This window comes from Camelus dromedarius, chromosome 8 (genome assembly GCF_036321535.1).
Source record: "Camelus dromedarius isolate mCamDro1 chromosome 8, mCamDro1.pat, whole genome shotgun sequence".
Classification (NCBI taxonomy): domain Eukaryota; kingdom Metazoa; phylum Chordata; class Mammalia; order Artiodactyla; family Camelidae; genus Camelus; species Camelus dromedarius.
This window is the reverse complement of record NC_087443.1, coordinates 56,710,305-56,737,407: the sequence shown is the minus strand read 5'-3', so window position 1 is coordinate 56,737,407 and position 27,103 is coordinate 56,710,305. Positions and strand designations below refer to the sequence as shown.

General features: G+C 51.5%; 1 protein-coding gene across 2 annotated transcripts; it reads left to right on the top strand.

Moving 5' to 3' along the window:
• The first annotated feature begins 1,217 nt into the window (after positions 1-1,217).
• On the top strand, positions 1,218-23,959 carry PYROXD2 (pyridine nucleotide-disulphide oxidoreductase domain 2). Of its 2 annotated transcripts, XM_010974407.3 has the most exons (16): positions 1,221-1,967; positions 6,030-6,049; positions 8,503-8,596; positions 8,680-8,753; positions 11,141-11,296; positions 13,246-13,399; positions 15,172-15,233; positions 15,325-15,422; positions 17,522-17,663; positions 18,031-18,165; positions 19,474-19,546; positions 19,808-19,964; positions 20,294-20,448; positions 21,150-21,256; positions 22,762-22,882; positions 23,674-23,959. In XM_010974407.3, exons 1-16 carry the CDS (start codon positions 1,841-1,843, stop codon positions 23,742-23,744), a joined length of 1,746 nt encoding a protein of 581 aa, XP_010972709.2. In that variant the 5' UTR covers positions 1,221-1,840; the 3' UTR covers positions 23,745-23,959. The 2 variants fall into 2 exon arrangements, with proteins under 2 accessions (XP_031317434.1, XP_010972709.2); XM_031461574.2 differs by lacking the exons at positions 19,808-19,964; positions 20,294-20,448 and having other exon boundaries at positions 1,218-1,967.
• Positions 23,960-27,103: the final 3,144 nt, after the last annotated feature.

The window sequence follows — 27,103 nt, the reverse complement described above, 5'->3', positions numbered from 1 at the left end:
CCTGCCCCAGCTCTGCCACAAGTTCATGTCACTCAGTCCAGTGGATCCCAGGCTTTGAGGTTTTTCAAAGCTTCCCAGACAGTCCTGGATTGAGAACACTACCCAACGGGTACAGCTCCTCCTCTAACCTAGGAGTACGCCCACCAGAACAGACACAAGGACAAGTGCCCACGAGAGCACTGGACTCCAAAGGGCCGCGGCGGGGACAGAGAAGCGATGACGGTGGCAGAAGTAAGCACGGTGCAGCAACGCTTGGGTCACGTGTGACGCACAGACAGAGGCTGGGCCGCAGGGCCTTCAGTTTTGAGCTAAAATTCATGCAAAGACGATTGTTCTTTCCTGTTACGTAAACATCTTGGAGCACAGAGGTACCAAAGGAGCTAGAACCACAACTTGGGCTAAAGTTCTCAGGCGGTGGCAGTGAGGGACAGTCATAGTGACCGGGACTGCCTTCCCCCTTAATATGGTGACTTTACAGATGGAAATGGAAATACAGAAGAGCCAAGGGGAATATCTAAGTCTAGGAGCCCAGCGCTGTTCAGGGTCCTCTCTTCTGTCACCTGATATTTTCCCCTAATTTTTAGCAGCTGCATGATATGACATCTAGTTTAACCAACCCCTCTAGTTTTTCAGTGTTATAAATAACACTGGGGAAAGATCATGAATCGGATTTTAGCAGAGGCACACGCATCGTAAACCTTCTGTGGCATGTGGAGGGGTGTCTGAGTCGAGAATAAGGTCCCCAGGAATCCCTCTTACCCAGGGGCACTTTTCCACAAATTCTGCTAATTTCGAGATGCATTTCTAATAGCAGGTTTCTAGAACACTGACAGATGTCAGAGCAGTACAGGAATTCCCAACCCCTACGGTGCTCTGTTCCCACAAGGCGAACAGCCTAACTAATGGGCAGGGAGCTAAGAAGCTTCTAATTCAGGACAGGCCAAGGACGGTGAGCACGTAGCTGAGGGTATTTACAGATGTTGTCTTTAATCCTTGAGGATTCTTGGAAAATGGAAAAAATGCCAAAAGACAGAAGAGAGATATTTGGGCCTTCAAAAGAAAATGGTGAACCCCAAGAGTCACAGGCGACTGGACTGGCCCCCAGACCCTTCAGGCTTTGCAGCAGCCTGTGAAGTGGACAGTGTTTAAAGCCTTTGGGTGAGGACGCGAGATGCTCAAGGGGCCCCAGCAGCAGGTGTGGACCCCTGCAGTTTTGTTGAGGCTCCGGCACAGCCGGGCTGAGGGGTTGCCCCACAGGCCTCCAGGCAGTGGGTCCCTGAGCCTGCTGTGGGTTTAGAGCAGTTACCCTCTCCAGACCAGAAGGACAGGGAGTTGGAGCTGAGTCTGACTCTGTCTCTTCTTTGCTTGGATTCCTACCCCCAGCTCATCCTGGACATTTAATTCGGAACACTCACTCTGTGTGCATGCACGCGCGAAAACACACACACACACACACACACACACACACACTCACTCACTCACTCACTCACTCACTCACTCACTCACTCTCTCACTCACTCACTCACTCACTCACTCACTCACTCTTCTCCAAGCCTCAGTGCCTTCGTGAGGGGCAGCATGGCTCCCTGGAGAATCACCAGCACAGTGATTACTCTCCGGAGGCCTGGAGGCGGCATGATTTCTGCCCAGTTAACAGGCGACGTCCCACGACTCTGCCCGGTGCAAACTGGGCCAGGCGGCAGCACGGCAGCAGCTCAGTGTCCTCTGTTCAGTCGTGGCCGGAGGCCAAGTACGGCAGCTGGGCCGTAACTTCCTGCTTTCTCCCTGCTCCTCCCCCTGCCTGGAGAGGCACAAATTCCAGGCCTGGTCCGGGGCAGAAATGGCTGCCTGTGGCCGAGGGCTCAGCAGGGCCATGGGTGCCTCTCCCTTCTCGGCTTGGAGACAAGCTCACTCGTACACCAGGGGACGCCTGAAGCCTGAGTACGATGCAGTGGTGATAGGAGCAGGTAAAGCAGGCTGGGCCAGGGCTGAGGGGCAGGAGGGCAGCCCTGTTCAGAAGCCTGGAGGGGCCCCATCCCCCACCCCTCCCCTTCCTCTGCTCTGGGCACAAGCTGACCAGGAGTTGGGGCAAGAGCAGGTGCTGATGTGAAAAGCCCACTGTGTTTGTGAGCAGGCACCGGCATTCTGGGGCTGGCTCTGCCGTGGACTTGCTGTGTGGCCTGGGGCAGATTTTTGCCCTCTCTGGGCTCGAATTTTCCCATCTAGATTGATCAGGAAGGACTAGATGAGCTCGGGTTTCCATGTATCTCCTGTGAAATTAGCTGGTTGCCGCCACTTTCTTGGAAAGCATATGGTCCAGAAAGGTTGGAAAGAAAGAGCCCTGGGACAACAGATCTGGGAAATCCAGCTGCCCCGGGTGCCCTGTGTTCCGGTCACCACCACCTGACCACTGAGACTGCCCCTACAGACTCTGCAGTCGTTACATAAAAGGGAGTTAGGAAAAAGTAGAAATGAGTCCCAGAGATCCTACTGCTTGTCCGCCGAGGGTGACAGCCCCCCATTGTCCTGCACACCTGGGCATGGGGGACCTGCTGCAGGGAGCCGCTACCCACTACTGAGCGCCAGGCTGCGCGGCCCGGACTCTCCCGCGAGCGTGTGAGGCTGCAGACTGGGATCGGGCTGCCTTTCCTCGGGGCCTTGCATTCACACCCAAGGGCCCCAAATTCCAACTTGTGACATTTTTTCCAACTGGGTTTTTATGGAGAGACAATGACAGGACTGGAAGAACATGCTCGTCACACAACTTTAAAGCTGCGTCCCTGTTTGGGCATTTCCTCATCTTTACACATACCAAGAACAGTTGTGTGCTGGTAAATGTTTACCAGTCACCTCTCCAGGGTAAAATGTGTGCATATGTATCCATGCATAAGGTTATTGTAAATACTGAAATAAGTGTGGCACACAAATTTACAGATAAAATATACAATACTCTGAATTCCAGTTAGCCAATCCATTATCAAATTCCTGTGATTTTTGCCAAACTCAGTAACCAACCTATGGTTGCAATTGACAAATGAGAACAGTTCCGAAAGGAATGTTGTTTGATATTTTCATTTACTTTGAAGAGCAGAATGCAAGTGAGACAACGAAGATTAATGTCCGAACTTCTTAAATGACAGGAAGCTTCGCTCAATCAAATATTTTTAGAATGCTGGGAGAAACGTTCCTCAACTTTTTGCACTATTTCACAATTTGGCAGCTAAGACATAACTGCTGTTAAGCTTAATCTGCATTGTTAGCATTTTCTCCATCACTTCCTTACGGGTAACAACCAAAAAAAATAATAAATCAAGCCCTGGTGTGTAATGTTTGCGAATTTCCATCGTATGTATTTTCAAGTTACCACTTGAAACTGTGGCCATTTTCAAGTTACCAACATGACGTCACTGAACGTGAATTTGGGAGAGAAACACACAGCACGGACCCCATAAGGGTACATAGCCATAAATAACCGCGACAGCATAGACTGCGGGGAAACACAGTAAAACAGTCAGGACGTGACAAGCTTCACGTCCGGGTGAATTTCCCACAAGTAGGTGTCTCGGGCATGAGTTCTTCCTCGACATTGCTTCTCAAATTGCTAACCATAACAGGAAGCCTGGTTTGAAGGTTTTTCTGGCCTGCGTGAAGGACAGCTGGCATCTTCTAAGATAATAATTATCTCTACTCCCTAAGGTCACACCAGTAACCTGGAAGCCACCTTGAAAAGGACAGTGATTTCGCCATTTGAATATGCCTAAGAATGACCCAAGGAGCCTGTTAAAACACAGTTCCTGGGCCCCGTCCCTGGTGACTGGGATTCAGAGGAGGTCAGCACACCTAACCAACACTTTGAGCAGCAGGCCACACATTCAGGAACCCACATACAAAGCAGCTTCTTTCCAGAGCCCCACGTGCCTGCTGCCTAAGGAACCCTGCAGTCAGGCCCGGAAGTTAGCCGAGCCCGCAGTTTAGGACTCTTTTGGGGGGGAAAGGAGAGGTCACCAGAGGCCACAGGAGGGCTCAGCCGGGACCGGGGGTGGGAAATGGTCAAGTGTCCTGGGCTGTTGGATCCTCACCCTTTGTCATTTGAGGTCTGTTTGCTCATTTGTGGGCTCATATCTGATCGTTGAACTGGACCCCGTTGCCTGGAAGCCTTTATTAGTTTTCCAAGATTTATGATCAGCATTGATTAAAAGACAAATAGCTGCCATGTATTGTGGTCTGCTGAGGGATTGGTACTTTACGTGTATTACTGGTTACTCCCCCTGCAACGGTGCAGGTCCAGCGGCCCCTGTGTTTTACATATGCAGAAGCCAGGATGAGCCCAGGACCATCTGCCTTTAATCTATCATATGTGTTTGGGAGCAGGGCTTTTCAAACTTCAGGCTGCAGTCCATTCATAAGTCCTGTCCCGCTTATTTTTAAAACTTTCTTAAGAAAATTTTCAAAAGCACCTAAAAATAGTACTGTGGCAACCAGTATTTTCAGTGAAGTATGTAATCAAATAGATTATCACATGTTTATCACATGATAACTTAATATTAGCTCTTGAAACTTTTGTTCTGTGAAACACATTTATATGGGGTGGGGTGGGGGGTTGGGTGCCAGGTTACAGAGTGAAATGCATTTCTTCCTGTGGATCAATCACGGTCAAAGAGGTTTTTAACACTCCATTTCAGAGATTCCTTTAACGAATGAGAAAATGGCTCAATGACCTCGAAAATTCTGGGAGTCTATGTGGAAAACGGAAAACAAAATCAGCTCAGCCATGAGAAATCCATCCCGTGGGTCATTGCCGCCTCTCGTTTGTGGATGTTTGTCAAATTAATGGTTGAGTCTTCTATTTAAGGCAATTTGGGTTCAGGTTGGCGCTCAGAAAACATATCTTGTGACATCTTTGACGACTCAGAGTGACCCTCTGTCACCGAGGAGAAACGTGTGCCAAGTGTCCCAGGCGAGGCCTGGCCCCCTCCCTGAAAACAAGGGCTTCTCCAGCCGCTGCTTTTTACCCTGAGAGTAAGGAAGGGGGGCGGCCCCAACCCAAGGGCCCATGTGCTCGGCCTGTGAGTCTGAGACCACCTGCATCAGGATGACCTGGAGCTTGTGAGAAGTCGGTTCCAGGTCCCTGCCCAGAACCTGCTAAGTAGATTCTGGGGCGGGGTCTGAGAATCAGCATTTACATGAGTTCTCAGGTGGTCCTGAAGCTTCTCAGAGCTGGAGAGGCACTTGCTAGCAGAGGGCTTGGTGTGAAACCGGATCCCAAGCCAAGTTCAGGGCTCCTACCCCACGGGCAGCCCACCTAAAATTTTTGGAAAGAAACTTTGTAATACAGACAAATCTGCCCAATAAGCTGGCACCTCTGAAGCACACCTGGCTACTCTAGTGCCCACTGAAGCCGGGTGTGTTTAATTCACTTTGAACTGTTCCTGTTTTATTTGGGGAACACTGGGAACTGACAGAGATGCCCCATGTGACTAAAGCTTTCTGGGGCACTGATGGGAGCCACACTTGGGCAAAACAAGCCATGCTCGGCAGCTCCGTCCACGTGACCAGCACTCACTAGACAGCTGGTAATTCCATGCCAGCCAGGAATGCCCAGCATCCAGATACCGGCCATGCTCCTTCCCGTCCCTGTCACCCGCCCTCTGACAGTCACCTGCTCATCCCCAAGGGAAGTGATGGAAGCCCAGCAATGGGAGGCTTCGTGGGATACCTTCCATCTGATGACTGTGGATTTCTCCTTGTCCCTACTCCAGCACCAGCCACTGGGCAAGCCAAGGTGACAGGGCTGTTTTCAATCCAGGGCAAGAATCAGTGTTTTCTGATTCCCGACAAATTGGGTGTCTTGCAGCATCGAGCTAGATTCTGTTCCAACATCCAGGTACAGGCAAGAGGGTTCCCAAGTTCTGCCTGCTCTCTAGGACCTCACGGGCATGGAGACAGGGGTGGATGGCCACCCTCCTCAAGGAATGTGTCTGCCCACTGACCCCTGTTGCTTTCCTCCCCTCCCCTCTGTCTCGTTGCAGGACACAACGGGCTGGTGGCTGTGAGTCCCTCCCCCTCCCACCCACTTCACTGGCCCCTGGGTGTGTGGCTCTCAGCAGTGTAAGGAAGCCAGCAGGATGAGGACCACAGGGGAGAAAGAAAAGCCAGCTAGTCCTCTCACCCTGGTGCTGGCTCGAATGGACTCTGCAGTCATTAAGGGGGAAAACAGGGGCCCCCGGCCTTTCCTCCTTAATGCTCATGGATTTCCCCCATGACCTTGGGAGAGTCAGGGAGCGTTCAAAAGCGAGATGATAAATAGCTTGGAAAGCGTGTAATGGGCATAGCCTGGGAGGCAGGTTGGAGCCTGGGGATCAGGTAACTGGAGCTGGGGGTGCTCTGACCGCACAGCTGAGCTGGGCCAGGGTTACCCGCAGGCTGTGCTTCTCAAACCTGAGTCCGCGTACTCCTAGGAAGGAGGCCGTAGTGTGTGCTAGAGGGTGTTCAGGCCACAGGACAAGCAGGGAACATCTTCCTGAAGCAGGGGTGGCTCTAGAACAGGAGTGCAGTGACTTAGCATTGTGGGGGAGCCATGAGACTTGTGCTGGGTCTTTTTTCCTTTTTGGGAGGGGAGGTGATTAGGTTTACTTATTTACTTACTAAGAGGAGGTACTGGAGATTGAACCCGGGACCTCATGATGCTGAGCACGCGCTCTACCACTTGAGCTATACCCTCCCTGCCTTGTGTCGGGTCTTAATACCTTCCCTGTCATATCAGTGTTACTTGAACCTTTCACAGGGGACACTATTTAACTGATCAATGATTTAAAACATTGATTTTATATTAATACAAACCTGAGTTTGTCTCCCAGCTCTGCCGCTTTCCTTCTGTGAAGGTTAAGGCGACTCATTTAATCTTTCTGAGCCACAGTAAAGTGAGAATAAAACTGCACACTTCACAGAACTGTGGTGAAGGGAGTCGATAGGTGATGTGCCCCAAGGGCCTGGCTCCTAAAGCCTTACACAGTGGGTGACCTGTTGTCCCAGGTCCTGGGCACACCCAGGCACAGCCCTGCCGTTCCTCCAGCTGGGTGGGGAGAGTGCGCACCATGGGGAACTGCGGGGCCTCCCAGGATAGGAAGGTGTCAGGAAGAGCCCGTTCTAGGACGTGCTCTCTGGTTGGGCGGTTCGGGGAGAGCCTGAGGAAGTCGGGCTTTGCTCTAGATTGGATACGCTCCGAGGGGGCAGCCCTGTGACTGGGCGTCTCTGTAAACCGTGCGCGAGGACAGCGGTCACCGTGCAGAGTGGCCATCACTCATCTCGGCCCAGAGAGGGGGCGTTTGGTATTTTGTGGCAGCCCAGAGACCGTGTCTTCATTTGTGTCTAGACAAAATTGCACGTGGGCTTGCTGTGCCTCATTTTGCCGTGGTCTCAGACTGCCCTTGTCTGAGGTCGTCATTCTGAGATTGTTCACATCTAATAGGAAAAACACGACTTGCCTCTGAAGGCCAGGCCAGCTTCCAAATGTCATGTCAGGGCTGCTCTTTTTCCTTTCTTACTAGGATGTGTCAGGAGTGTAGGTTCTGGGCCCAGACTGCCTGGGTTCAGTTCCTGACACCTCTACTCATCAGCTCTGGGATCCTGAGCTGTTAGCCTCACTGAGCCTTGGTTTCATCATCTAGGAAATGGGGAGACTCACTGTGCCTTCCTCTAGGGTGATGGGTGGACTGTATGAGATGATGCCTGCACAGTGTCTGGCACACAGTAGTCGCCAAATGAGCTTTTTAAAAAATCTTCCTTCTGAGTTACACCATCCCACCTGTCACCTTGGTGATGGTGGTGGGACGACCAGCATTTTAGGTCTGTAGACTCAGGACGATTTCAGTTCAACAAGTATTTATTGATTTCCCACTAGTGCTAGAGAAAAATGAATAAAAACCCCTGCATCATTTGTTCCCCCAAATAAAGCTGTGTTATAATCATAGCTCCACTGATGGAGCACGTCCTCTGTGCCAAGGGCCCTGTGTAAGCCCCTTCTAGGGACCAGCTCAGAGCATCCCCACAACAGCCCCAAGAAGCAGGCATAGTGAGGGTTATCAGCGGCAGCACCATTTTTACACATGCGGGAACTGAGGCCGGATGGATTAGGTCCTGGGGCCGCCCCAGCAGAAAGAGAGAAGGGGAGCAGAATCGGGAGGTGGGGCTCAGCACTCACAAGGCTGGCTCCTGGGGCCGCCTCGGGCGTGTGTGGAGGGCGAACCCTGGAGACGGCTTTGGCATGACTTCACAGAGGCACCAGGCCTTGCAAGAGGGAAGGTCACCCTCAGCTGGGAGGTGCGGGGCAGGAGCAGTCATGCAGGTCTTAGATGAGGTCTGGGGCAGTGGGAATTGATGGGGCAGGGAGGGGAACAGCATCTCAGAGGCAGAAACAGCCTGTGCCAGCCCGGTGGTGAGGACTCTGAGCGGCGGGTCGGCCTCCAGGGATAAAGGGAGGGCCCTGTCTGCCCCCCACCCCAGGCGGCCTACCTGCAGAGACTGGGGGTGAACACGGCTGTGTTCGAGAGACGCCACGTGATCGGAGGTGCGGCTGTCACCGAGGAGATAATCCCAGGTGAGCCTGAGAGGTGGGGTGAGGGGCGTGGGGGATGACCACTGGTGACCACTGCTGAGTGTCTTTGTTCCATTTGTTTTCAGGATTTAAGTTTTCCCGAGCATCCTACCTCCTCAGCCTGCTGCGGCCGCAGATTTACACTGAGCTGGAGCTGAAGGTTCAGTGTGTGTGTGTGTGTGTGTGTGTGTGTGTGTGTGTGTGTCCGCCTGCTCCATTGTCTGGGGGCTTGGGAGGGCGGACAGCTGCTGTTCTCCCCTTGGAGGGTTTGTCTATTCCCCATGGTCTCCTTGGTGCCTGCTCACAGACTGCCTTTGTCTGCACCCAGTGTCTTAAAAATGGGGAAATTTCACATACAAATCAGACTTCTCCAAGAACAAGCGTTGTCAACATCAGGCCCATGTTCCCACACACCTGCACGGGCTGGCACCTTATATGGGTTGGCGGGGTCCTAGTTCTGTCTTGCCCCATCACTTCCGGGGTCCTCTTTGGGCCCCATAGGAAACCTGCCAGGACCCTAAGGCATCTGGGTTTACAAAGCTGCCTCAGGACCCAGAACCCAATTTCTGCCCTCATTACCCTTGAGAGCCTGTCACCGTCCTTGGCAGCTTGAACAGGAATCGGACTCGGGGACTTTCATGTCTTCAGGCTCCTGGTTCACTTTGAGGGCATCCCGTGAACTCACAGTCTGCCCTCATCTACTCCTCTTAGCTCCACCTTGGTCTCCAGTCTTGCCTGCTCTGTCCCCTTTCACCCCTCACTGCCTCTCTGACCAGCCAACGCAGTCACGCATTCCTGAAGCCCACTCAGCTTACCTGCTCGGGGCCTCTGTCACCACCCCTCGGAGAAAAGGGTCCTCTGTGCTGGCTGTACACAAAGCTGATGGCACTTCAGCGCCAGTGTTGCCCTAAATTGAAAGTTTGAAATTAATAAGGTCAATCCACCTGCTGGGTGGTGTGGACTGTGGTGGAAGCAGCTGTGGTCGCAGGGTGGTTGACAAGATGGTGGCTTGGGCTGAGTCAGGGCAGTGGAGATTAGGGGACATGGACAAGGTCTGGAGGCTGAGTTTTGAGGCTTGGTGACAGTTGGGATGCCAAGGGTGAGAGACAAAGAGGAACTGAGGATGTCTCCCGGGTGATAAAGAGTTCACTGTGTCAAGAGGAACTGAGCTGACATTCCTCTAATTTGGAATCAAAGAAACTTCCCCTTTCAGTGCTAGAGACGCTCCTGCAGGTGACCTGGCCCCGGCCCCCACCAGCATTCAGACTCACCTCCGCAGACTAGTCAGCCGTGGTGGTCCTGCCATCAGGAACTTCTGTGGTTCAGGGAAGCTTCTGTTGTAATTACTGGACAAGTCTTTTTTGGTTTTCTCAGGTTTTCCTAAAACTTCCGCTCACAGATCTCACTTCTGTCCTCTGGGATGGTATCTTGTCTATGACGTGGCATTCATTTATGCAGTCAACAGACTAGGCACTGAGGGTACCATTTCTAGATGTTGGGGATACAGCGCTGAGTAAGGAGACTGTGCTTCTGAGCGCGTAGAGCTTACATTCCACCTGGGGAGATGGAGAAAAACGAAGCTCGCAATGAGCCAGGTGGTGATAAGAGCTTTTGAGAGAAATAAAGCAGAAATAAAGTGCTTTTGAGAGGGGACAGGCAGCTGAGGGTGTGGAGGGCGTTTGCTACTCAGGCGACATTTGAGCAAAGACCTCAAAGAGGTGAGGAAGTGGGCCAGGTGTCTGGGGAAAGAAGTCTTTAGAGGCCAAATACATCAAGTTGCATGCATTAAACACGCACAGCACTTTGTATGTCAGTCAGGCCTTGATAAAGTGGTTTAAGAAAAAGAAAGTCTCCAGTGGGAACAGCCAGTCTTACTTGGGGGGCAGCACAGGCCCCTCTTGTTTTATCTCCACCTTCTTTGACAAAGTGGATGTGCTCTTGGAACAGGCGGTGCCCTCGTCAAGTATTTGTGAATCAAATCATGTTTTAAATGCCTCAGCGGAACTTCCACTTAAAGTGACCCTGGAGTAAATGAGTCTGCAAAGTAAATAAAACTTTTTTGAGGTGAATAATTCATCTGCCTTGTAGGTTTGGATTTTCACATAACTGTGGTTTTGTTGTGTCTTTCTAAATTTTAATGATTTACTTCTGAAATGAGGGCAGTTACAGACTAGCACTGAGGGTCAGGGCTTTGGAGTTGCAGGGATGTGGCTTTGAAACCAGGATCCACTTCCCCATGTGACTTTGGACAAATTATTTCACTTCTCAGAGCTTCTGTTGTTGCATCTGCACAATGAGGATGATGTATTTACAGAGCCGCTGTGATGTAACCATTGTAAACCTTGGTACAGTCCCAGCACTGGGTAGCACCGCACGGTGTGGTAAGCTCTGCTGTAGGGGGCCTGGGTTATACTCTTATGTCAAAAATAGGAGCCAGGACCACATGCCTTGGGAACCTGTCTGCAGTACCTGAGTGCTCACACAAACAGGCAGAGAAGGGTCAAGGGCAGATCCCTTCGAATGTTACCTGTGCTGTCTGTTCTGCAGAAACATGGGCTGAGGCTTCATCTTCGAAACCCCCACTCCTTCACCCCAATGCTGGAAGAGAGTGCCGGGAGCAAGGTGCCCAGGTCCCTTCTGCTGGGCACAGACATGGCAGAAAACCAGAAGCAGATCGCCCAGTTCTCCCGAAAGGATGCCGAGGTAGGGAAAGTGACCGGAGACTGATTTCCTCCTCTGTCTCAGCCTGGAGGCCACTCTGGAAAGGAGGTGGTTTTGGTTGGAGTTGTCCTGGAGCCGGTTGTCCAGAGGCCACAGGAGCTTGGACAGGCCACCCGACTTACCCTAGGAGGGCCCAGCCAGTGCAAGCCTTTGATCTTGGGCACTGCCAACAGGAAGGGATGGAGGACAGTGATGGAGACCAGTGGGCACTGGAGACTTTCAAACATGGGTGTGTTCAATATGAGGCCACTGTTCCGGTGGCCTCCACCTGCTGAATTTCAAAGGGGGAATCCACCGACATGTCCTTATACTGTCTGTGCTTTCTACCTCTCCTGCTTTCAGACAGAATTCCAGGTGGTTATCAATATTAAAGCACATGAAAGCCAAAAAAGGATGAAGGGAGGATCAGAGACAATTAAGGATAAAATAGACTGGATCAGGAATTTAGGGCAAGAGAGTTGTAATAATACTCATTCCCTTTGGCATCATCCCCTGGCAGCCCAAGGCAAGAGTGTGTCCAAAAAGGCGTGCAGGTCTCATGAAAGGAAGTGCACACATCTGATGGAGAAGGCACATTTTTTTTCTTGGAATCGCATTGGAAGGAATGTGTTGGGTAGCATTGTCTAGATGAGTCATTGAATGTAACAGGGCTGATGTGATTGGTTTTGCAGATATAAAAAGATTTTTTGAGTTGCCAATTTTTGTACCCAGCTTAGATACAAGCTAAAGGCATAGCATTAACTCATATCTTCATGGAGACAATTTTACAGGAAGAACCTGGGTTAATACAATCCACGTGCTTTGCTTTTTGTTGTGTTAATCTAGTGTTGGGTAAAACCAGAGACCCCCAGGCACACAGCATCTCTCTGATCATCATCTCTGATGATCAGACCACTTGGGGAGCTTTGCCTTTGTTTTTTTCTTAAGTGCCTCTCAAGTGATTCTTTCCTGCAGTAGGTTGGGGTTCACTGCCTACACCCTCTCCTCCCAATCCTATTCATCTCAGACATACCAGAGAGGATTTAGGTCAAGGTCAGGTCCCTGGGCCTATAGGACAGTGGCTATGGCCATGCGTGCTGTGACCACAGGAACAGGAGGCAGAGGCCATGTCCCATGGAAAGTAAGGAACCTGAATTCTGGTTTTATCTTTGCACAGTGTCACATTAAAGGCCTGCTGCAGAGAAAGCTGTTTAACTTCATTTTTATCAAGGCTTCTCCAGTGTACCTTAATACAGAACTTTTCTTTATGTAACAGGTAAAATTCCACAAGTATATCCATGAGTCTAGATGAATCAAACATTAAAAACTTGGGGCTGAGAATTAAGGGAGGACCTCAGGTAGCAGAGGCGTCCATCGCTGCTCCTTAGTCCTTAGTCGCCATCCAGGGGTGGGGGTGGGGGTGGGGTGGTAACCAGGGTGTTGAAATGGATTCTCTAGAGGGAGATTGAGGGGCGAAGGTAGGCAAGTTTCTGATTCTGCTGATGACGGGAGGACATGGGAGACTTGCAGACCAGGAAAGGACCATCAACGTATTAGAATACAGGGAAAGAGATCTTACTTCTACCAGGAATGTATAGAAAGACAAGACAGAGAGAAGAAACTTTTCAGTGGTTTTTGTTTTACTATGGCAGCCCCATCCTAGGATACGAGCTGGTTTTCCGTGGTGACTAGTCTCAACCAGCATTAACTCCTCGTCCCTGCTACCACCTGGTGGCTCCCCTCCCACCCGCGCTCTCTCTGACCTCCCTGAGGGTGGACATCCATGCACGGACCTAGACCTGGGAGTAACTCAGCACAGCCAGGCTGAGCCACGTGTGAGCCTGAAGCCGGAGGAACCATCAAGGCTCAGCTGAGAGGCAGCAGGCCACACGGGGCGGCATGGGGGGCAGAGCACAGGGACAGAAGGGCCCTGACTCAGAGCTCTCTTCCAGGCCTTTCCCAAATATGAAGCATTCATGAGTCGCTTGGCATTAGCCATTGACCCTCTGCTGGATGCAGCCCCGGCGGATGTGGAAGCCTTCTGGCGGGGCTCCCTGCTCCAGAGGCTCAAGTCGCTCTCCACCCTTAAGCCCCTGTTGCAGGCGGGTAAGTCCCAGGGAAGGCACTGGGGCATGTGAGGGCCTTCACGTGGCTGTGCCCATTTTCTCAATGGCTGGACTAAGCCTGAGACTTCACGGCAGCCTGCCCACTGCCATCAATTAATAGGGGCCGCCTGGAGCACTTTAAGCGAGAAGGTCTTAGCCTGGCGTGCTCTAAGAATAGAGCCTGGGACCAGGGCTTCTGTACAAGTGGTTCATTCTGAAGAGGGATCCCAGGGAAAGGAGGAGAATCTGGAAAGAGGGAAAGTCAACACCAGGGTGTGTTACTAAGCAGGGCACCACTTACAAAATGCCTGTGAGAAGCGGTCCCAATAGAAGACAGAGGCAACATTTACCCATTGGGTTCTGTGCCCCAGTGGTCAGAGGTTGTCCTGTAGGGTAGTAATTCCTGCATGGGCGTTAACTTCTGGGTTGTGCATCTCTGGGGCCAGATGGGTTCCCGTGGGTGTCCTGTCATGGTGCCAGAGAAGCCCCAGGGAAGAAATGAAGGGGTGCATCTTCCAGGTCGGAGGTGAGCTGCTGTCAGGTTGTGCTGTGTGACACTGACCCAAGCCTGCATGGGGCTCGTCACCATAGCTATGGCTGGAATAAGAGATAGTGGCCAGAGAGTTTAGAGAGATGCCCCCATACAAGAAGGATGCTAGATTTAGGCTCAGCAAGAAAAAAAAAATCTGTGATGAATTAGTGATGTCTGCCCTTGGCATGAGAAGGAAAGCCTCACCAAGCTTGCTATTATTTTCTAGCACTCCTATAGGGGACAAAGACCAGTTTAGCTTCTATATTCTAGAAAAATACTGAATCAGTTAGCTGTGGTCACAAAATTGCTCCATAACGAACTACAAAACTCCAGTGGCTTAAAAATACCCATTTGTTTCTCATGTGTCTGCATGGTTCAGCTGGGCTCAGCTGATGTGGTCTGGTCTCACACGTGTATTTGTGGCTGGAGCAGCTCTTCTCCAGGTGCCTCTCGTCCTCTTCTCAGAAGCTGCAGGCTACCCCTGCCCTGGCCTTCTTACGTCAGTGGCAGAAGCACAGAGGGCAAGACCCAAGGTGCCAGCCTGTATCAAGTTTCTGACCAGTTTCAAGCTTTTTCACAGTTGCAAATGTTCTACTGGCCAAGCAAATCACACGGATGAGCCCAGAATCAAGGAGCAGGGCAGGTCAACTCAGCTAGGGTGGGAGGCAGTGCAGAGTTACATGGCAAAGGGTGTAGACACGGGGATGGGTGAAGGATCAGAGCCAGTAGAATCTATCACAAATGCCCAAAGTAGGCACTGCCTCTCAGATTACCGGTCCAAGGAGCTTCATGCAATAAACATTCATGTAGTAAACATTTATTGAGCAACTGCTATGTGCCGGACACTAAGCTAGGCACTGGGGCTACAATGCCTAGAGATCACGATCCCTGCCTTCAAGGTCCTAGTGCCTAGTTACTCTCTGAGATAGTTTGAATCTATATCAGAGGAATGGATTAGCCAAGCCATGGCATCCCAGGGTAGGGGGCCTCACAAAATTCAAAGTAAGGGATCAAGATACAAATTTAAAATTTCCCCCAAATAATTCTAACAGCTAAAATGTATAAAGTGCCTGTGGACTTGCAAATGTTTTATATAACTTGTTTAATCCTCACAATAGCCCTTGAGGGTACAAAATATTATTCCCATTTTATAGATAAAGAAACTGATGCAGATACATTACAGATCAGCGTGTTCCCTTCTTGCCTGTCTCAGTTTATGTTTTGTGGATCTCCTCTTTTAGGCCGCATAGTGGGAGCCCGGCTGCCCCAGTATTACCAGGTCCTCACAGCTCCCATTGCCAAGGTGAGGGGCTCCCCGGACACAGGCAGGACCTCACAGTGTGGCAGCCTCTCCTCCCAAGGTAAGCCCTTCTCCTTGACGTTTTGCTCTCCAGGTGCTGGATCAGTGGTTTGAGTCCGAGCCGCTAAAAGCCACTCTGGCAACAGATGGCGTGATTGGAGCCATGACAAGTCCCCGCATTCCGGGGAGTGGGTGAGTGTGGGTGGCAAGGTGGGGCAGATCCCCCGCCGAGAGCGATGGCTGTCATCCATTGAGCTCACCCAGTGAGTCAGGCAGGAGCCAGGCACTTCACCCAGGATTCCTTGAAGCCTCAAAGCAACACGGAGAGTTGCGGTTTGGAGAAGGGAAGTTATCTCCCCGAAGTCCCACAGCTAGTAAGTGGCAGAGCTGATTTGCAGCCTGAGCTGTCTGACACCCCATATTCTCCCTTCTTAGCCGCTCCTCCCTGGTGCTTCAGTAGAGGAGCCTCTCTCCTGCCTCCCACTGTGACATCTCAACTCTATCTATCTATCTATCTATCTATCTATCTATCATCTATCTATCTATCTTTCTCTTCCCTTCCCACAGGGGCCCTGTTGCCCCTCCCTCTTGCATAGATCCTTTCCCGAGTTCCAGGACCCGCACACACAGACACCTTCTTGTGGGTGGGAAGCTGCCCTTCCTGTTGTGAGTGGGGGGTGTGCTGACAGCCTCATCCGAGAGGGGGCAGTCAGACACAGTGAAGGCTGTCGTTGTGGGACTATTTAATGAGCCCCTGTAGGAGCAGAAATGGAGGGTGTGTGTGTGTGTGTGTGTGTGTGTTTGTGGGGACAGAATATGCTGCCAGGTCTTGGGCCGTTTCCAGTGCACCGGAAGATGCATCTAGGAGCTGCCAGTGTGGCTTTACTCTCAAGGGATAAGAACACCCTGGGAAGTGGTTTTTCAACCACACTAAGCAGCCCCAGATTCCCCAGGGCAAAGGGAAAGGGGGTGTTGGCAGCCGTTGTGACACCTTGGCCAAGCTCTTGTGATCAAACAGCCAATCTGGATCTTCCAGCTGGGGCCTCCTGTCCCTTTCTCTGTGGGTGTCCGGAAGGCTTAGCTACTGCCCAGTTTGTGAGATGGGCCTCTAAGTCATTTGTTTTTTCATTAATTCTTTCAATAAATACTAGTGGAGCACTCATCTGTGCCAGGTGCTAGGGAGACGGTCGAGAATGGAGCTGAAGTCCTGCTGGGAGAGGCAGGCACAGAGCGAGCGGTGGGAGTGGAGGGCTGTGAGTGTGAGGATGGGAAAATAAGGCAGGGGGACCATGTGGTCCAGGCTCAGAGAAGGCTTCCATGAGGAAGAGATGTGTAATCTGAGATTCTAAGGACAGGAAGAATTAGCTAAACAAAGGGTGAAGGAGGAAGGGGCTTCTAGGCTGCTGGAGCAGCCGGCGCAAATGTAGGAGCTGTGGGTGGACCGTGTGGTCCATTCAAGGCACGGAGAGAGGTGTGGTTTGGTAGGAGTGCTGGGGCTGGGGGCCGTGGTGAGGGATGGGGCTGATGAGCTGGCAGGAGCCCTGGGGGCCATTTGTGGAGACTGGCCATCACCCTCAGAGCATCGGAGAGCCAGTGAAGGCTTGAAAGGAGCCAAGTGACAGGAGCACAGCTGGGTTTTGAGACTGGTCTCCGGGTTCTATGTGGAGAAAGGTCGGCAGGGAAGAAAGAGTGGGAGAAGGTGGTCCAGTTAGGAGGATGTTGCTATAGAAGTTTAAGGAGGAGAACAGAGTGGCCTGGGCCAAGGAGGAGGCAGCAGGGACCTGAGCCTGGGAACGTTCTTTGGGAGGCACTTGATTGGATGTAGGCAGTGAGGGGCTAGCAGGAGGCAAGACTGACACCAGGTTTCTGTTGGAAACTGAAGGTGTCATTCACTGGGGTGGAGAAGACTGACGGAGAAACAGGTTAGGGAATCGGGGAAACGGGATGGGTTTAAGATGCCCGCCAAAAACCATGCCAGTGGAGATATCTGTGGGTAGCTGGCATACAGGCTCAAGCCAGGAGAGAGCTGGAGATGCCAGTTCAGGCGTCGCCGCCACATTGTTGGAACCAAAGCTCTAACCAACCCCTAGATGTTTACGTGGGGAGAGGATGTAGAATGGGAGGTGAAGGGCTCTTACAGGAGTCTTGGGCTCACTTAAAGGCTAGTGGGACATAGCCGGAGTGGGGCAAGGAGAGACTGAAGGTACCAGATGGGAGGGAACATTTGCTCCTAGAACTCAGGGGAGAGTAAATCCATCCTGCAGCCACTGATTCTGATGATTCGTCCTCAGGTATGTGCTGCTCCATCACGTGATGGGGGGTCTGGAGGGGATGCAGGGAGCCTGGGGCTATGTCCACGGTGGCATGGGTGCCCTCTCTGATGCCATCGCAAGCTCAGCCGCTGCGCATGGAGCGAGTATCTTCACCGAAAAGGTGAATGGCCCCTCTACCCTCACCCTGTTTTTGGCAATGATCCTACAATAGAACAGAATCTTGGATTCAGAGGGTCCTTTGTTTTACTGATGGTCAAGGCAGGCTTAGAATCAAAGGTCTCTGGCTTTGCAGCCTGTTAGTGGCCAAGCAGCTGTCAACCAGTTCCCAGTTCTTCTGCCCACCCCCTTTGAATTCGTGGTCACCCCCTGACACCTGGGCTGAAGCTTCACCAAAGGGCAGCAGAGCTCGGCTGGGGGGATTCGGGATGAGGAAGCTGTGAGTCGGAGAAACACAGACAGCGGAAGTCCTCCAAGACCAACCTGCACTTCCCTTCCTGTGGTCCTGGCCTCTTTCCCATGGGCTCTAGACAGTGGCCAAGGTGCAGGTGAGCCATGGAGGGCGCGTTCAAGGAGTCGTGCTGCAGGACGGCTCGGAGGTGAGGAGCAGAGTGGTGCTGTCCAACGCATCGCCGCAGACCACCTTCCTGAAGCTGACGCCACAGGTGAGACCTGGGGAGGGGGAAAAATGTCTGCAACGCGGGGCTTGGAACTCGGGGGATCAAGGGAACTGGGGCTGCTTCAGGGTAGGAGGTGCAGGTGCCAGGTCTCTGCACGTGAGAAGCCCGTCCTTCTCTCCTTACCTAACAGGCAGGTAGCCCACAGGGAAGACGCCTCACAAGTGAAGGGAAAGATCCAGGGAAGTGAGGTGACTTAGGCCAGGCAGCTGGCGATTGGCAGAACCAGAGCTAGAACCCCAGTCTGACTTTCAACCGGAGTTATTTCTACAACTTTCCTACCACCCTGACTTCTCCCTCCTAACCAGCTCTACTCTCACCGTTTGTGTCCATTAGCCATCGCCATATGAATGTTGCATAACAACCACACAGCTTCTGGGCATCTAACAAAAAATACTGAGTTAGCACACGAAGTAGGGTAAATTAGTTGATCTTGGCTGAGTTCGGCCGATCTGGGATCTGGGCTCACTCACCTGCATCTTCTGTCAGCTGTGGGTCACTAGTGGGCCTTGCTGACCTTGGCTGACCTAGCGTGTGTGCCTGGGGCTCTGCTGGCCATGACGAGCCCAGGGTGGTCTCAGGACGATGGGGACCTCTGTCTAAAGCTGACAGCTCTGCTCCCTGTGTCTCTCGTCCTCCAGCACATTAGTCCAAGCGTGTTCTCAGGGTCTGGCGGAGGGCAACAGTGAGCAAACTGAATCGTGCAAGTGCTTTCCAGGCTTCTCTTTGAAACCCATTTGCCAGCAGTAGCCCTGTCTCATGGCCAAGCTCAGAGTCACAGTGCAAGGACATTAAAAAGGGGTGTGCATACAGGGAGGGCCGGGGGTTGGGGGCAATTTCGCAATTGAGCACACCTTCCCTGTCCCCCAAAGATATGACAATATGTGTATGGGCAAGTAGCTCCCAGTCATTCTTGGAGACAAGGCACCACTTTTTCCAAGTGATTCCATTAATAAAATTCAGTAAACATCAATTCAAAGAATCTTTAGACAATTTTGAGACCATCAAGACTTCCAAGAGCTTGCAGACCAGAGGAGAAGGGCTGCAGCCCACTGGCCATATCCATAGCAGGAGCTGGAGTGGGCTGTTTACAGTCAGGACTGCGGGCAGAGAGTAAAGGATAGAATGGTTAGCGCTGAGTGGGAATGGTCCAGGAGGGCTTCCCAGAGGAGGTGGTTTAGCTGAGCTCTGAGGGAGGGAGAGGATCTTCAGCAGTAGAGGGACCAGCCTCAGCAAAGGCGGAAGGCAGCTCCTTTGGGGCCTCGGCCACCCCAGAATGGAAACTTCTCCTTCTAGGAGTGGCTTCCTGAGGAGTTTGTGCAGAGAATCTCCCAGCTGGACATCCAGTCACCTGTTACCAAGATCAACGGTAGGAGACTCACAGATGTCAGAGCAGTCTCTCCCTGTGTTATCTGAGTAAGAAATCTCCCGGTCTGGGAAAGACTCACCTACGTCGTCAGCTCTAGTCCCTGACCGCCAGCCTGCCCCCTAGTTTGAAGGTGAAACACTTTCTCGTACTTTTTCTTCCAAGTCGACCACGTGGGTAAGCAGGTGGTAGGTAGAGAAGGAGGATCCTGGGGGGCTGAGGACACAGGCCTTTGGGCCCTGACCCTCCTCTTTGGTCCCTCAGTGGCTGTTAACAGGCTGCCTGACTTCCTGGCAGCCCCCAATACTCCCGGGGGCCAGCCACTGCCCCATCACCAGTGTACCATCCACCTCAACTGTGAGGACACCCTCCTTCTCCATCGGGCCTATGAAGACGCCATGGATGGCCTGCCTTCACACAGGTGGGGGTCCCTGGAGACATTGGAGCCCCTGGTTGGAGCATAGGGTGTATGGTGGGGGCAACAGGGACAAGCTGCACATTCACAGGGGGGCTGGGGTGGGATGAGAGAGCCGGGTCCTGGAGGTCTGGCAGGGATGAGGGCCTAGGGATGAGGGACACCCCATGGTGGTCTGGATGGTCCTGGTGGTCCTGGTGGTTCCTGAGTCCTTGCAGGCAAAGGCCACCTCACAGAGATCAGCAGCCCAGCCCTGGTGCCCTCTCATCTCGGAGCAGCTCCCTAGCCCCTTCCTCCAGCAGGCCCAACCCTCTCCCCTCCCGTGTTGCATGCAGACCTATAATTGAGCTCTGCATCCCTTCCTCGCTGGACCCCACCCTGGCTCCCCCCGGCTGCCACGTCATCTCCCTCTTCACTCAATACACTCCCTACACACTGTCTGGAGGCAAGGCCTGGGACGAGCTGGAGAGAAATGCTTACGCAGACAGAGGTAAAGAGGGCTGAACCGTCCTGTCTCCACAGTGACAGCTGGCCGTGCAGCCCAGGTGGACCCCTCTCCTCCTGACTGCCCCACTCAGGATTCACACCTGTGCCAGGGGGAGAGGCATGCCCGGGAAACCTCAGTCAATGTAACGAGTGCCTGTGGGGATCAGGCACTGGGCTAAGAAAGCCAAAAAGACACAATTCTTACCCTCAAGTTACTCAAGGTCCCATAGGGGAGACTAATAAGCCAGTCTTCCAGTTCAACGGACTGTGCGAACCAAAGGAGGAAGCCAGAGAGACAAGGAGAGCTTTCCAAAGGAGGGGACAATTTAAGATGGGTTTTAAAGGATGAATAGGAGTCAGCCAGGCAGCAAAGGGCATTCCAAGCAAAAGAAATAACTTGATCAGAGCAATGAGGTGAAGAAATCTTTGCATATTCAAGGGTAAGTCTGTGTTTAGGGCTGGAGTAAAAAGGTGGGAAAGAGTGGGACGCTGGACTAGCCTGAGATCCATAGGCCTTTGTAGCAAATAAATAATTTGCTATGGACTGTTTCTGGGTTTTGCTTATTGAGAATTAATTTGCATGTGAAAAAAACCCTTTTAAATGTAGAGTTTAATGAATTTTCATAAATTTGCCAACCTGCACAATTGTAATGCCTCCTCTTCTTCCTCTGAACATCCTCTCATTTCACTGTGTTTGGCACCCAGTGTTTGATTGCATCGAGGCCTACGCCCCTGGCTTCAAGGGCTCCGTGGTGGGCAGAGACGTCCTCACACCCCCTGATTTGGAGAGAATCTTTGGGCTTCCTGGAGGGGTGAGTATAGGACTGGGGGGGCCTCTCATTACCTTTTCCCTGCACCACTTCCCTGGCAGACCCCTTTGGCTTTATCTAGTCACACCCAGCCTCCTGGGGAAGAGAGGACAGTGGCAGAGACCACAGCAGGGAGGGTGGAGGAGTGGTCAGATCTAGGGAATGGGGAAGGGAGTGAGGAGGCGCGGACAGGAGAGGGAGCGCTGCTGAGCAGGCCGCCAGGACTGTGGCCCTTCTGCCTGAATGTCCATGTCAGCCTCTCCCATCTGGCTTTCTTCAGAGGGACCTGTTCCCTAAGGCAGCATGGCCTCCGACTTCTCTCTGACTTGTCAAAAACTCACTGAGCCTGGAGGCAGGGGGACAGGAGAGGGGGCCAAGTCCAGTACAGCAGCCTCTAGCTTCGTGTGATTATTGATGGTTTCACTGCGGCCAGGCCGGGATGAGATGTGCTTCAGGTATAAAATGCACCCCAGATGGCAAAGACTGACTATGAAAAAAATGTAACATGCCTCACCAATAATTTTTATACCGATCACATGTTGAAGTGATAATATTTTGGATCTACTGGGTTAAATTCAACAGATTATTGACATTAATGTCACCAGTTTCTTTTTAAGTTTGAATGTGGTTACTAGGAAATCTAAAATTACTATGTGGCTCCTGTTTTATTTGTATTGGGCAGCCACTGGGCCAGATAGAGAGGGAGGAGGCCAGGCAGTGGGAAGTGAAGGGAAAGGATGGAGGAGGAAGCTTGGGGCAGCAGACTGAGAGGTCCCAGTAATGCTCTGAGTGCAGAGGTCGGGTGGAGGTGATGTAAAGCAACTGCCTGGAGGCAGAGGATGGGGAGGAGACGCAGGGAAGACGGGAGAGGAGCAGACTTGAGGGAAGAGGGCGAGCTCAGTTTGGGACATGATGAGGGGCAGCCAGTGGCCATCCCCATGGTGACATCCAGCAGATGTTGGTCTCCTTGTCCAGACCTGCCCTTCAGGTGCATCCTTCCCCTGACCCCACACTGCCTCCCTCCTCGGCTGGTCTGACCCTGGCCAGTGGAGCAGAACTGAGCTCGAGTCCCAGTGTCCTTGTCTGCCATTTACTGTGACCGTGCAGGAGGTTGGACCCCCAGGGCCCAGGCTCAGATTGATATTTTGGCCAAAGAAGCATGTTGCTAGCAGCCAAAATAAATCAAATTCCTCTGTTTTCTAACAGAGAGAGGGGGATTCATAGTCCACAGCAGAATCTTTAAAATCTCCCTTTTCTTCCCCATTCAGTTTCCTCACACTCTGAAGATGCTCCCTACCCTTCTTTCTTCTTGAAAAATGCCTCTAGGAAACTTCACCCCCAGCCCTAGGACGTGTGCCTACTCTGTCTCTCCCCCTCCTCATTCTGTGTCATAAGACCCCGAGAAAACATCCTGGAAGAAGAAGAACCTTCCTTGGAGAGCAGGGGAGGGGAAGGCGGTGGGGACTGTAATACTCCTGTGTTAACGGCTGTGGCCCTGCCTCCCGCAGAATGTATTCCACTGTGCCATGGCCCTGGACCAGCTGTACTTTGCCCGCCCTGTGCCACTGCACTCCAGCTACCGCAGCCCTCTCCAGGGTCTGTATCTCTGCGGAAGTGGGGCCCATCCTGGTGAGTGACCCTCGGTCTTACTACCTGTGTGGGTGGCGAGGGCTGGCGGGATGTCAGAGGCTTGCAGACAGGGGAGCAGGGGAGCAGGAGGGAGGCAAGGAGCTCCCACGAGAACAAGCCATTTCCCTAGCTGAGAATTCTCAGTGCCCCGAGATAAACAGGCTAGCTCATACCTCCTCCTCGTGAGGTCTGGGGATACGTCCCAGTGGAGCCATCTCTCCAAATTCCCATTATGGGTTGTGAGAGACCCATGTCCCTAAATTCCCCATCCATATTTTAGGCCAGTGAGGATGATCAGCAAAGTTCAGTTTCTCAATTTAAAAAAATTTCCCTGCCCCATCCCAGGCCTAACCAACCCTACAGATGCTCATTTCATATTGATGCTTCCTCTGAGCTATGTGGGCCCTGGTCTCCCAGACAGGGTCCGAACTTCCACGTCTTCCCCCCAAGCCCTTAGCGAGCCCCTCAATCTAGTTTCATGGGAAGAGAGTCTCACCATCTGGCCCATCAGCTCTCAGACTTGGGGTGGGGGAGGACACTTGCTTGGACTGTGCACCGGCCCCTCTGTGGAGCGCTGAGGCAGGCAGCCTGCAGGGGAGCCCAGGCTGTGGCTTCAGAGTCGTCCCAGGTGCTTCTGATGCCACGGCCCCAGCACCACACTTCAGGCATCCCCACTCTGCTCTGCTGGTGCCTCTGCAAGCCCCAGCCTCTGTGTGTGTGGGTGGGTGGGTGGGAGGAAGAGGGGGAGTGGGGATGAGCACAACTTTGGTTCATGGGAAACTCTCTTCCAGGAGGAGGTGTCATGGGAGCCGCTGGACGCAATGCAGCGCACGTGGTCTTCAGGGACCTCAGGAGCATGTAACACGAACCAACTCTGACCCAGGAAGAGGTCACCATTGAGATTTTAAGTCCCCATTGGATCAGCTTCCCAGGAAATGGCTTGAGGCAGGCCAGTCAGTCCTCAAGGAGCAAGCTGCTATTCTAGAAGAAACATGCAATTTACATTTGGTCCAAGTTAACTTTGTGCCCATGACCTCATGAATAAACTGGCTTTATTAAAGCCGTGTTTTACATGGACAGTTTGCATTTTTTTCTATACATTAGTAGAGTAGGTAATATGCAATAACTAGGTGATTACATGCGGGATATACTTGTCTGGGATACTCAGTAATCTCCCATCAGCTCCAAACAGTCCATTTGACCAATGAGCATCCTCCTTTCACTGCTGGGCGCCCCCTACCAGCTGACTGAGGGACTGCCCTGAGGAGGCCCAGTCTACTGCTGTCACATTTCTGGCAAACTGTATGAGAAAGGACCTGATTCCCCAGGGACCCACAAAGTCACCCAGTGGAGCCACGGGCCTGAGCAGTGCTTGGCCTCTCAAGCCATCAAAATGGCCAAAGTCAGGCAAACAGTAGTCAGGGGTGAGAGCACGGTGGATGCAGCTGAGGGACACCTGGGCAACCATCTTCCTGATTCTGGAGCTTCAACGTCTTACTTCCCATGAGCAAGCCATACCTGTCTCATCACTAAAATCTTTCCACTTAAACCTATGTTATTCTAAAACGAGTTGAGTTGTCACTCTTGGTCAGGAAGAGTCACACAATTGTCCCTGGGGAAATGCGCTTCTCCTGCCGGCTTCTCCAATCCCAGAAGCCAAGGCTGCGGGCGGGAGGCCCCAGCAGCAGAGACGGCAGAGGTTTCCTGAGACTCGCCTCCCTCCTTCCCCAGGGAAATTTATACAGATTAACATGTACCCGCCTCATTACTTCACCTCGATAAACTCAGATTTCTCATCTGTAAAGGAGATGTTTTAAAAATCAAATGAGACAATAGATCATGGTTTAATCCACTGTCTGGCACACGATAAGCATGCGGTACGTGGTGGTGGTCTTGCTGCTAATATTATTGGTGGGGATGTTACTGGCATTTTTGGAATCAGCAGAAGGCATTTCAACATTCTTTTTTGATCGTGGCACCAGAACTGAAGGCAGCCTGCTAGGAGCAGTGTGACTAGGGCATGCAGAGCCATTTTTGGGTTCACGAGCCTTTTTGCACCAGGAGGGCTGCCAAACCAGTCCCCTCTCCCCTATCCCATTGAGCTTGTTGCAAATTTGGTCTTGGTCTGGGTTTAAGATTTGCTTTTCTCAAAAGACTTCCCAGGGCTCAGGGTGGGAAAATGTTTGTCAGGAAGGAAGGAAGTGAGGGAGGGAAGAAGGAGGAAGCAGGCAAGAAAGCAAGTATGTGGGGTGAGGGCAGGCACAGCCAGTCCTAACTCTGCTAAAGAGAGAAATTAACACCAAATAAGCACTTGTGAAATCCCCAGGGGCCGGGGCAGCACATGTCAGACTTGGTCTTATAAAATATTAATTTTGGGGAGTAAATCAAAGTCACAAATGCATAGTGTAGGAAATTTTTAACATATAATGAGAAAGAACATAAAACTCAAACCTAATCTCACCTGCAAAGCTAATCACAGTCACCATTTTACAATATTTCCAGCTAGTCCTTTACATAATTGGAATCCTAGTCTGTGTTCTATCTGTGGGTTTTACACCTTTCTTTCCTTCCTTTTATTTCATGTCATGAGCATTTTTCAGTCTCATAAAAATTCTTTGAAAACATTATTTTTAATGCCTGCCTAATATTCTCTCATAAGCTATACCATGACTTTATGGGACATTGACTTCAGCCTTGGCCTTGATTGCTAATTAGCACCAGCTGAAGGCCGGAGGGCTACTCTTTTCTCACGTCCACTTCTGTTGGAATGACTCACTGTCACGCCCCCCCAGGGGGTGCAGCCGCTGTCCAGGCAAATGTTCCCGCTGAAGGAGGAGGCCAGGGGAGGCCGAAGAGCAGTATGAGCAGTGAGAGGAAGAATTTCCCACTGTTTGCTGACTTCCTGTCTCTGTCTCACGACCCTGGAAGATAACATTTGGTTCAGGCTGAGATACACGATCGGGCCCCGCCCTGTGGGGTGCCTGGGCTCGTGCCCACCCCCAGCATGCCTTCCAGCTGAGCAAGGGCGTCTAGCTTTCCCAAAGTGATGACTGCAAATTGGCCGTGGATTGGGCAATGGGTCCCTTGCTGACTTCAGAATGTAAAACTCTTAGAAGGATAAATGTCAGTGCCATATTGTTACCTGATTTACGGTTGCCCTGTTTCCCAGAGCAGTAGGGAACACTTCCTCTGAGGCACAATCGTGCAAAAACCCGACGTGCAAGTGAACCTCACCTGGTTAAGTCATTAGGTACCGTGGCCGGCCCCTCCTGCTCTGCTGGCCCCTGGGTGATGGGGTCCGGAATCTGGGTGAGATGTGAGGTTTACAGCTCTAGAGGGAGTTCGGGCATCCCAGCTAGAGGAATGACACATGTGGCTGGCCAAGCCACCTGCGGGCCTTCTGAGTGTGCACTTTTCTGACACGTTCTGTTTGCAAAGCATTTGACCATGTTCTCTTTGCAAAGCACTCTTCTGTGGGACACTGGTATTACTCCCGTGGTAAAGGCAGAGATGCCGCAGGGAAAGAGGCTTGCCCAAGAATGGGGTGGCATTCTGTGGGGGAGTGGGAAAGCACATGAGATAAAAAGGAACACAAAATGCAAAATAAGGAGAAACGTAAATGGACAGCAAATCTGGACAGGAATCAATTAAATGCAATTAAAGTCAAACAACCATGTTTTACCTATAAAACAGAGAAAAATCATTGTAATAGAAAATCACCAAGGTAGGCAGAAAAGACACTCTGGTACACCATTGGCAGCAGCATAAATTTGAATTTGATAATGAGATTCAAAAGCCAACTCATCTAGTGGGTTATTTAACATCTTGTCACTTAGCCTAAAAAACAAAAAAATTAAAGATGTCCCCAAGGATTTGGGTACAAGCATATTCTTGCAGTGTCATTAGCAATGGCAAAATATTGGAAACAGCTTAAACATAAACATAAACAATAAACATCCCCACATACAGAATTAGTCAAATTAATCATGGCGAATGCATGTGATGGAATATCAAACAGCAGTTTTTTAAATCATGTCATTGAAATGACTTTTTTTTAATTTCATAAAAAATGCTAATAAGAAAGTAAGATACAGTGGGATCCTAATTTTGCTTATAGAGATAGAAAGATGTCTCTCTCTCTCTAATATAGGAGATACACGTATGGTATATATATCACACATATTCATATAGAGAGACACAGAGAGAGAGTCAGAAAACGAG

Excerpts from the sequence above, each read along its gene's own strand:
- PYROXD2 (XM_010974407.3), top strand. The coding sequence starts at position 1,841 with ATGGCTGCCTGTGGCCGAGGGCTCAGCAGGGCCATGGGTGCCTCTCCC. Across the intron at positions 21,257-22,761 it reads TCTTTGGGCTTCCTGGAGGG|AATGTATTCCACTGTGCCAT; the intron begins GTGAGTATAGGA and ends TGCCTCCCGCAG. Across the intron at positions 22,883-23,673 it reads CGGAAGTGGGGCCCATCCTG|GAGGAGGTGTCATGGGAGCC; the intron begins GTGAGTGACCCT and ends ACTCTCTTCCAG.